The sequence below is a fragment of the Rosa rugosa genome, chromosome 3 (genome assembly GCF_958449725.1).
Source record: "Rosa rugosa chromosome 3, drRosRugo1.1, whole genome shotgun sequence".
Lineage (NCBI taxonomy): Eukaryota > Viridiplantae > Streptophyta > Magnoliopsida > Rosales > Rosaceae > Rosa > Rosa rugosa.
The window spans coordinates 5315374-5326456 of NC_084822.1; the positions used below are offsets into that span (position 1 = coordinate 5315374).

Genomic DNA, 11083 nt, shown 5'->3' on the forward strand with positions numbered 1-11083 from the left:
TTAGTCAAAAGTCATAGCCATTTCATAATTTGACACCTCTAGTGTTATTACTATTAATTCAGATTTTGCATCTCCAACCCACTTTAATCAAAAGTCATAGTCATTTCAGAATTTTAATCATTTTAGACAATCATTTAATTACAATATGAAATTATATATCATATATAATATATCGCCATAATAAAATAATTTTCTAATTTTTCAGAAATTTTTCGAAAAAAATGTTGCTTTCGTTTAAAAATCTGTTATTTTATTATTAGCCGTTGAATTTAATTCATCGTTTTTTTTTTTTTTTGCAGTAAGATTAGAAATTAAGTAATTACATATTTACTCTTTTGTTTTCTATACCAATTAATTTGGGCCCTCCATTTTGAATTGAATCAATACAGAGTGAATCTCGGCCCTCCATTGTGTAGCTACTATCTAGGGCATACCACGTGTCCCACCAAGCCAATATGGCTTTCGTCCTTCATTTCTTTGTCAAAATGACTCAAGTTTTGACTAAGAAGTCATTTTGACTCCACTTTATTTTGGGTTGGAGATGATGAAATTAAACTACCCTAGCCATTTTGGCTTTTGACTAAGGGTTGGAGTTGCCCTTATCAAATCTCAAGGAGCTTCTCAAAAGAAAACTTTAGCTTTTTAGAGACAGTACGTAGAATGAAGATGATATCTGTGTTTGAAGAAAAATGAATGAGCCCCGTCTTGACATAAACCTGAATTCGAACCGCCGCCTCATTAAAATTAATTTGATGACACAATAATTTGACACACAGAAGATGCAATGAGCCAAACTCCTTGTTGTCGCCATCACATTGCATTTTGCAACCAAAACGGCGATCATGGCTTATCACGTACCTATCATGCCATAACAATACGATTAGTGTAAATAAGACATAGTTTGAGCCAATGTTTCCAAATTGGTTTAGACAAGTAATATTAGTGAGTTATGTTTACGTACTTATTTGATTTTTACTCAAGTATTTTTAGAAGTTTTAATTTTTTATATTTTATTCACACTCCATTCATTATTATTTATTCACACTCCATTCATTATATTTTAAACTCATTCATTCTCCGTATTAGTTAAACCAATAACTAACATATTACAGCCCACAGACAAATGCTCTTGAATCCAAACACAACATAATAGGATCGGCTCGTCAATTTATGTTGGCAAATCAATTCAAAAAGAACTTCAGACTAATTCAACGACAAATGAAAGAAAGTTATATACACTAATGCATGCAGTCTCAAATTACAAAGTTGGATTGGCCCAGAAAAATGATTTAACAAATAAACAAACGGAGTGGATAAGAGAGAATTGTTACATCCAATTAATCAAATCCAGATCGACATTTAACCTTCAGTAATTCCTATGCAAACCCAGCATTTCTCTTATTAACAGCATAGCTTCTGCTTCTTGTATACACATCTGCCTTGACATCGACTTCATCTTCCTCAAAAGTAGAAGCCCTTTCCTCATCAATCCTCCCCATCTTCAACCCAACACTATAGCTCCTCACCCCTCTCCCATTGTTCGTACCATTCGTAGCTTGTCTAACACCAACAATTGGTCTAACACTACTTCTATTCACATCTGAACTAGCTGCTGTCCTAATATTGTCGTCCTTATTCTCTTTCCCTGCATTGTTCTTCTTTGACGACGCAGTTCTGATAAGCTGCCTCACATCCTCGTCGTCGTTTGAACCCGAAGAGTTGACACTAAAGCTCCTCGGCAAGTGAACCTGCGAAGCAGCGTAACCGCCAACACCGCCGCCGCCACCCACCTTACCGGCGCAATCTTCCAAACCCCTCATGTAGAAGTTCCTGGCCTTGGCTAAAGTCCGAAAGGGTAAAGAAATAAAGCGCATCAACAAATTCTGCTGCTTCTTTGCTTTGCTAGCACTAGTCCTCATGGTTTTGCTTCTGCTCAATATGGATGTGGGAGATTTTTCGATTATGGAACTGGGATAGTTTGAGATGGATGAAGCAGAGTTGGCGATGTGAAGAGGTATATAAAGGTATAGGGGGATTTGGGTTTTGGACTTGTTTCTTGGAAGTAGGTTTGAAGCAGTCTAATTGAGACGGCAAGCCGAGACAGAGGAAAATATATAATTGATTACAAGGACGTGTGGACTATATCAGAATTCAAATAAGAGAGTAGGACATGTGAACGGTTCAAAGTTGTAAATAATATACACCATTAGAGTGGACCGTAATCCAAATTAATGTGACGAAAACATATCGTAGAATAATCATACATGCAACTAGACGTACGTGGTAGTGAAGGTGACCCTTCCAAAACTGGGTGCTGACCCGTCGATCTGGAAATAAGGAAAAGGTCGGGCGGCAGATCCTTTGGGGAAAAACTTCGCACAACTCTAAGTTACTAACAAATTTTTCTCAATTTACTTTTTAACTTTTAGTTAAAAAATGGTCAATAAGTGGTTTGGGTTGACCGACTTTCATATATGTCCCGTACAATCTCTGTACAAAATTAACCAAGTCGCAGCTAGTTTGGATGAACTATATTAAATAAATGGATAGTTCAACGAAAATTCTACTTGATAAATTTTAGATGATGAAATGATCTCTAATTTAGTTTTTTTTTTTTTTTCCTGTAACTCTATCACACTTTTAACAATTCAACGATACCTTTAAAGTGAATGATTTACATTGATTATGGAACTAATTTACGAGAAGAGCTAGCTAAAACTTGGAGAAGATATGAGCGGAAGATTATTGGAAAAAATGGACGTTGGTTTTCTAAGGTTGGATCGGACGACTTTTGGAAGGAAATCATTTTTCCAATGATTTAGTAAATATTTGTTCGAAGTACATACACAAGTTTGATTCATTCATTCTATTCTTGGGTAAAACCTTTATTTAGTACCTGAATTATCACGAAATGCACTTTTTGGTATTTACAAATTTTTAGAGAGTCCAGTGGTATTTGTACTATCCTTCCATTAGCCCTTTTAGTACTCGTCAATTATTCCGTTAAAGTAGGGATAAAATCGTAAAAAAACTATATTTTATTTTTTTTACAATTTTTTTTTATAAAACTAAATTAAAATAAATTAAACTAGGTTAAAAAAAAAGCTAGAATTGAATTTAGTGAATATCTAGATTTACCTACTAACTCCATTGGTTAATCCTATTAATTGTTTGAGAAAAAACTTATCTCATTAGTTGACCCATATTAATATATATTAAATTTTTATAAAAAATAACTAAACACAAACAAAAGTACTTAAATTAACTGCCCCAAGTATCTCGAGAATAGTGAAGAACATATTAGGTATATTTTAATTTTTTTATGTGTCTGTTGTAGAGAAACTGAAATTGATAGGAATTTGCTGTGTATTCTCATTGATAATAGGGGCCTCTTTATATAGAGGTTTACAATGCATAGAATCTCAATCATACAAGGAAAATAATTCTACATTGATTAGGATTCTAGATCCTTCTAATTAAATCCTATTACCACTAGGTCAAGTAACCTAGAGTTTGGGCCAAACACAAATAGAGATATCCTTAAACACTCCCCCTTGTGTTGTCCAAACGCGGTGCTTCTCTCGTTGCCTCATTAAAAACCTTGCCGAGTAACAAAAACCCAGTGGGACAAAAATAACCTCGGTCGAAGGGGAAAAAGAGCACAACACACCCTTCACGTTTCGAGGTGAACATGTAGACATCTCCCCCTGATGTCTGCGCCTCCCCCTGATGACTACGATCATAGGAGTTCAGATAATTTCCGCAAGCCAATTCTTGCCACATGTTTCTCGAACGTGGATTTAGGCAATGACTTAGTAAACAAGTCTGCCTCATTGTCCTCAGATCGAACCTGGTTCACTTTGATCTTGAGGAGTTTCTGTTGTTGCTGATTGTAGAAGAATTTGGGCGATATATGCTTGGTGTTGTCGCCTTTGATGTAGCCTTGCTTCATTTGTTCAATGCAAGCAGCATTATCTTCATAAATGCTTGTTGGCTCATCTGTGGTAGACTTCAAACCACAGTTGCTTCGAATATGCGTAACTATGGATCGAAGCCATATACATTCACGAACTGCTTCGTGAAGAGCAATAATCTCTGCATGATTCGAAGAAGTAGCGACTAAGGTCTGTTTTGTAGACCTCCAAGATATCGCGGTCTTTCCCATGGTGAAAACATAACCAGTTTGGGAGCGACCTTTGTGTGGGTCAGAGAGGTACCCAGCATCAGCAAAACCTTCCAAAACACTTATATCGTTTTGGGATGGGGATAGGGGACGCAGTCCACTATGTGTGGCGTCCCTGACACTTGATGGGTCCGAATCCATCTTTTCTCTGTAGGGATAGAACAAGCCCATATCGATCGTACCACTTAGGTATCGAAAGATATCTTTAACACCAGTCCAATGGCGTCGTGTAGGCGCAGAGCTATATCTAGCTAGCAAGTTCACAGCGAATGAGATATCTGGTCTTGTGCATTGAGCTAAGTACAATAATGCGCCTATTGCACTTAGGTAGGGCACCTCTGCCTCTAGCACTTCTTCATCGTCATCTTTTGGACGAAATTGATCCTTCTTTGGATCAAGACTACGGACGACCATTGGGGTGCTTGAAGGCTTAATCTTATCAGTGTTGAAACGCCTAAGCATCTTTTGGGTATAAGCTGATTGATGAATCAGGATACCATCTCTACGGTGCTCAAGTTCTAAACCGAGGCAAAACCGTGTTTTCCCAAGATCTTTCATCTCAAACTCGGATTTCAAGTGTTCAGCGGTTTCCCTTAACTCTTTAAGGGTGCCAATTATGTTCATGTCATCGACATAAACCGCTACTATTGCAAATCCGGAACTTGTCCTTTTTATGAACACACATGGGCATAGTTCATTGTTGACATATCCCTTTCCAATCAAGTAGTCACTTAGACGGTTATACCACATCCGTCCGGATTGTTTCAATCCATATAGTGAGCGTTTCAATCTAATTGCAAACGCGCTCCGTGGTTTAGAGCCACTTGATTTGGGTAACTGAATTCCGTCTGGAATCTTCATGTATATCTCTGTATCTAGATCCCCATATAGATACGCAGTAACCACATCCATAAGCTGCATGTTCAGTTTTTCGGAAACTACCAAACTGACAAGGTAGCGGAACGTTATGACGTCCATTACGGGAGAATAGGTCTCCTCGTAGTCGATTCCAGGGCGTTGTGAGAAACCTTGCGCCACAAGGCGAGCTTTGTACCTTACAATCTTGTTTTTCTCATTACGCTTTCTAACGAATACCCATTTGTGACCAACTGGTTTGGTGTTGGGCGGTATTGGCACAACCGGTCCGAATACCTTTCTTTTCGCTAGAGAATCAAGTTCTGCCTGGATCGCATCTTTCCACTTTGGCCAATCAGCTCTACGTTGGCATTCATCAACGGAGCGTGGTTCGATGTCATCGGTCTCAATAATCTCACGCGCCACTGAATACGCGAATACATCATCAATGATGACAGAGTTTCTTTCCCACGTCCCATGTACACTAGTGTAATTAACAGAGATCTCTACGTTCTCAGGGATAGGTTCTGACATTGAGGCGTCCCCCAATGATGTCTCTTGGACATAACCATAATCCGGAACATTCTCATGGGACGGATTTTGAGTATCGATGATCAAAGGATTTGTTTGTGCCTCATTCGCTCTCTTTCTAGGGCGAGTATCCTTCGAACCAATCAGTCTACCGCGCTTTCTTGCGGGACCTGCGGCCATAGATGCCACATCATTGCCATGTTGGGCAATGGCGCCATCTCCTGGTGTCACAGGAGAGGCGTGATGTCCAGTATTTGGGACATCGATCCTTGCAGGCACGTTTGCAGCAGGTATGTGTGATCTCGTCACTTTGGCAACATCAGAAAACGCATCAGGCAGAGTGTCTGCTACGTTCTGGAGCTCGATTATTCTTCGCACTTCAAGTTCGGACTGTGCGGTACGGGGATCGAGATGAGACATAGTGGGGACAGACCACGACAATTCCTGTCGTTCCTGTTGAACAGATGTGTTCTTATCTCCCCCTAACGATGGGAAGACTGTCTCATCAAAGTGACAATCCGCAAATCTAGCGGTAAAGAGATCGCCTGTCAAGGGTTCAAGGTAGCGGACGATCGTTGGAGATTCATATCCAACATAAATGCCCATTCGTCGTTGTGGACCCATCTTAGTATTCTGTGGCGGCGTAAGAGGCACATAAATGGCACACCCAAAAATGCGTAAGTGCGAGATATCGGGCTCGTACCCAGTCACTAGCTGTAACGCAGAGTAAGATTGGGTGGCAGTGGGTCGTAGACGAATTAGCGTCGCTGCATGCAGTATTGCATATCCCCAAGCAGAAACAGGGAGATTGGTGCGCATAACCAATGTCCGTGCTATCATCTGTAGTCGTTTGATAGCGGCTTCTGCGAGACCATTTTGGGTATGAACATGGGGAACTGGATGCTCTACATCAATCCCCAGTGACATGCAATAGTCATCAAATGTTTTCGATGTAAACTCCCCAGCATTATCAAGTCGAATTGACTTAATAGGATGGTCAGGGTAGTGAGCCCGTAGACGGATAATCTGGGCGAGGAGTTTAGCATAAGCAGCATTTCGAGTGGACAGTAGCGCGACATGTGACCAGCGTGTCGACGCATCAACCAAAACCATAAAGTATTTAAAAGGTCCGCATGGTGGTTGAATGGGTCCACAGATATCCCCTTGGATTCTCTGTAAGAACGGAATGAGTATTTTGGGATCCTTTGCGTAGGACGGTCTCGGTCCTAATTTCCCGAATGAACAGGCTTTGCAGAAAGAGCGAGGGGCCTTAGAAGCAACCAATGAAGATTTTGGTTGGGGCTGAGCGTCTGTAGCGCTATTAGAAGCAAAGTGTGTGACTACATCTCCCATTATGGCGTTAGAGCCATGGAAATTGGTGTGTGTGGCGTCATGGCCACTAGGAGGAACAACCATGGCGTCATGCTCATGGTTGGCGCCATTAATGGCGTCATCACATGGGACTTGGGCGGCCCTATGGCGCCCCAAGACGGCTGCAGCACCAGATGCTGCAATTGTTGCAGTCTTGCTAAGTCCTGGAATCAATTTTCGATTCTTGCTTCTTCTCACTCTGAAGAATGGATGTCCGTGTGAAGTCTTTAGTATACGGAGCATCATATCACGACCAGGATGTCCTAGTCGGTCATGCCAAAGCCAATATGTGTCTGAATCCAAGAGATCTTCTCTTATGACATTGTGGGATTCAATTGGTCGAATTGTAGTGACATAAAGTCCACTAGATTGACACATAAGCTTCTCTAAGATGCGCTTTCTTCCGCAATCATTAGAGGTAATGCAAAGGAATTCTATTCCGTTCTCACTATGCGTTTCCGCATGGAATCCGTTGGCTCTAATATCTTTAAAGCTCAATAAGGTTCGATTTGCCTTAGGAGCGTAGAAAGCTTCAGTGACTTTAATCAAGGTGCCATTAGGCAAAAGGAATTGGGCCATTCCATGTCCTTGAACTAAACCTGATGGCCCAGCCATCGTAGTCACAGATGAATATGTAGGCAACATCTCCAAGAATAATTGCCTATGTCGTAGAATGGTGTGCATAGTCGCACTATCCGCAAGACATTGAAGTTCATCCATTCCTAAAAGAAAAGCTCGTAATTAAAAAAAGGAGTCATAAAGAAAAGAACTCAACTTTTATTAATAAGCCAAACGGAATTAAATCATCGTTTCTTTAACCAAAGAAAATCTAATCCAATAAACTAGTTAATGCAAAACAATGGTAGTCGTCTAACTCCTTTCGGTAATTCCAATGTAAATGTGACCAGGTGAGTAGAGAGATGTCGGTGGAGCGAGGCTCACTTAAGTACCACTTATCTCAAAACCTTCCTAGACATCACACTCACATTGAGTACGCCTACTTTGAAGAAAGACTAATAGCATTGGCATCTACTATAAAAATAATATGGCAATTGCCTACATCTCTTGGAAATAAAAAGACTTAATCAAAATCGCCAGTTTCTGGGTCTTGATCCTTGTAGTCTTCCACCCTTAGATCGAGATCTCCATCTTGATCTTCTTGTTCCATGTAATTTGCCTCCCTTGCTTCACGATACAACTTGTATGCGTTTGCAACGTTCTGGGATGCAGTACACTTCTTTGCCCAATGTCCACTTGATCCACATCTGAGACAAGCATCATTATGGTCAGGTTCCCTTGATCGAGGCGCTCTGGGAGCGTTTTGTTGGCGGTTATTGCCTTTGGTGGCGTTACCACCATAACCTGAGGCTTGGCCTCTCTCTCTCTTCACACGTTTACCTCCACGGTTCCGTGCACGCCTATCTTGGCGATTTCCTTCCTCTTTAGGGCGAGAATATGGACCAGAACGTCCAGAATTATCCCTACTCTTAGGGTTTCGCTCCTTGCGTCCTCCCTTAGAGGCGCGACTATAATTAGACTCCGGAATTGACTTGGTTCCCACGGGTCTGGAGTTATAGTTCTTCACAAGTATGTTGTCGTGCTTTTCAGCTACGTTCAAGGCACCAATTAGCTCATGAAATCTTGTGATGCGTCTGGCATTGACATCAATCCGATAGTTTTTGGCTATCATCAATGCAGAGACGGGGAAGGTGGAGAGAGTTTTCTCGATCAACATCGTATCAGTGATGTTCTGTCCACAGAATTCCATCATAGACTTGATACGAAGTGCTTCTGAATTGTAGTCAAGTACAGACTTGAAATCACAGAAGCGGAGGCTAGACCATCTCACTTCTAAGTCTGGAAGCAGGGAATCACGGACGTTGCCAAAACGGTGCTCGAGTTCTACCCATAGTCTTCTTGGGTCTTCCTCATTGAGGTACTCATTTTGGAGCGCGTCATTCATGTGCCTTGTCATGAGAATGATGGCTTTGGCTTCATTCGCCTCTCTCGTAGCTCTATTTGCTTCAAAAGCAGCAGCTTGTTGAGGAGTACGCACGTCCTGACTTGGCTCTTGGATCGTACTCAGGATCCCATCAGCCTTAAGATGCTGGCGCACATCACGGACCCACTTGTGGTATCCTGCGCCTATTGTCTCTAGTGGAGCGAAGCTCAACTTGTTCAGGTTACTCATCCTGAAAAACAACAAGAAAATAGGGTTAGTTTCGGAGCGAAAAAGGCTACCACGAAAAACTATAAAATTTCTTAGCGTAGTCGCTTCCAAGAAATTAGGGATTTTCTGAGCGTAGTCGCTTCCAAGAAAATCCGATTCCAAGAGGGGTTTTTGGATTAGATCGAAACGACGATGTAAGTGGTCGATCGTTTTCTTCTCAACAAACTCTAAGTTTGGAGGACTCTACAAGCTCTAAGCTTGGAGTGAGCACGAACCCCCACAGTTCGGCTTTTGGTCTCCCCTATGAAGAAGAAAGGGGGGTAGAAGAAGGGATGTTGGAAGTCCCCGAGAAAAAGAAGAAGAAATTGAAAAACTTCAAAAAACGGGAACTTTTAGAAAAGTTTACCTTAAAAAATAGCCGGAAAACTTGACCGGAAAAGACGTTGAAGATGGCCGGAAAAAGGTCGCCGGGGATCGCCGGAAAAGTGGCCGGAAACTGGTGGCCGGAGGTGGTGGCCGGAGCTAGGCTGGGCGGTGCAGGGCTTGTACGGAGGCGTGCGGGGCTGCTGCAGGGCTGCTGCAGGGGCTGTGCAGGGGCTGTGCGGAGGATGTGCAGGGCCTGTCGGCAGTGGCTGCGCAGGGGCTCGGCAGGTGTCGGCAGATGTCGGCAGGTGCGTGCGGGGCTGTCGGCAGATGTCGGCAGGTGCGTGCGGGGCTGTCGGCAGGGGTAGGCACTCGTCTCGGCAGGTATCGGCAGATGCGCGCAGGCTCTCGGCAGCTCCTCGGCAGATACTCGGCAGATGCTCGGCAGATGCGCGCAGGCTCTCGGCAGTTCCTCGGCAGATGCGCGCAGCTTCTCGGCAGGGACTGCAGGGGCCAGGCACAGGAGGCAGAGGCCGGTTCAGTTTTTCCGACGGCCGGTTCAGGTTGATTCCGGCCGGTTCCGGTGGTTCCGCCGCCGGTTCTGGGCTCCTTGGGACTGGGGCTTCGATATGTAGGGTGGTGGTTTCAGGATTTCGAAGGTTACGAAATTAGGGTTTTCAGGGTTAGGGCTTCGTGCTGATAACGTGTTGTAGAGAAACTGAAATTGATAGGAATTTGCTGTGTATTCTCATTGATAATAGGGGCCTCTTTATATAGAGGTTTACAATGCATAGAATCTCAATCATACAAGGAAAGTAATTCTACATTGATTAGGATTCTAGATCCTTCTAATTAAATCCTATTACCACTAGGTCAAGTAACCTAGAGTTTGGGCCAAACACAAATAGAGATATCCTTAAATAGTGTCAAAGTATTTTTTAATTATAGATATTCAATATAATAAATATTATAATTTTAATTATGAATGAAAAGACTATTTTACCCTTATATTTTTACTCACATGAGTGTCACATGACCGCCACGTAGGCATTTTTAACGGAATAATAGACAGAAGTACTATAGAAGCTAACAGAATGATAGTACATGTACCATTAGACTCTTTAAAAATTTGTAGGTACCAAAAAATGCATTTCGTGATAATTCGGATACCATATGATGATTTTATTCTTTTAGAAGAGTGCACGATGTACTCCTTCCTAGAGATTTTTTTTTTTTTTTTTTTTTGATTAAATCCTAGAGATTGAAATTGAAGGAATCATTCATGATTTTGTAGTGAGCCTCATACTATATTGATTCTCCTTTATACATAAAATTGGAGAAGGATGAGCGTGATTCCTCTTTCTCCCACTCTCATTTCATGTTAATAAACAACACCTAAGGGTAAACAATCCCTAAGCATTTTCTGCACAAGGAAGCCAGAGCAGTCTGGTCAATTCCGCCACATTTATTCTCGTGAATTTTGGCAGCTAAAATAAGTAGAATTGCTACAAGCCTACAAGAAATGGATGTGGTTTTCTTACATCTTGCTTTTCATTTTCATCCCATATACATTATGAAACCCTTCTAATTGCATTTGTTGGGACAATTAG

The 11083-nt window shown here is 41.8% G+C and overlaps 1 protein-coding gene across 1 annotated transcript; it reads right to left on the minus strand.

Moving 5' to 3' along the window:
- Positions 1-1376: 1376 nt before the first annotated feature.
- On the minus strand, positions 1377-1919 carry LOC133737078 (uncharacterized). Its single transcript, XM_062164704.1, has one exon. It carries the CDS (start codon positions 1917-1919, stop codon positions 1377-1379), a length of 543 nt encoding a protein of 180 aa, XP_062020688.1.
- Positions 1920-11083: the final 9164 nt, after the last annotated feature.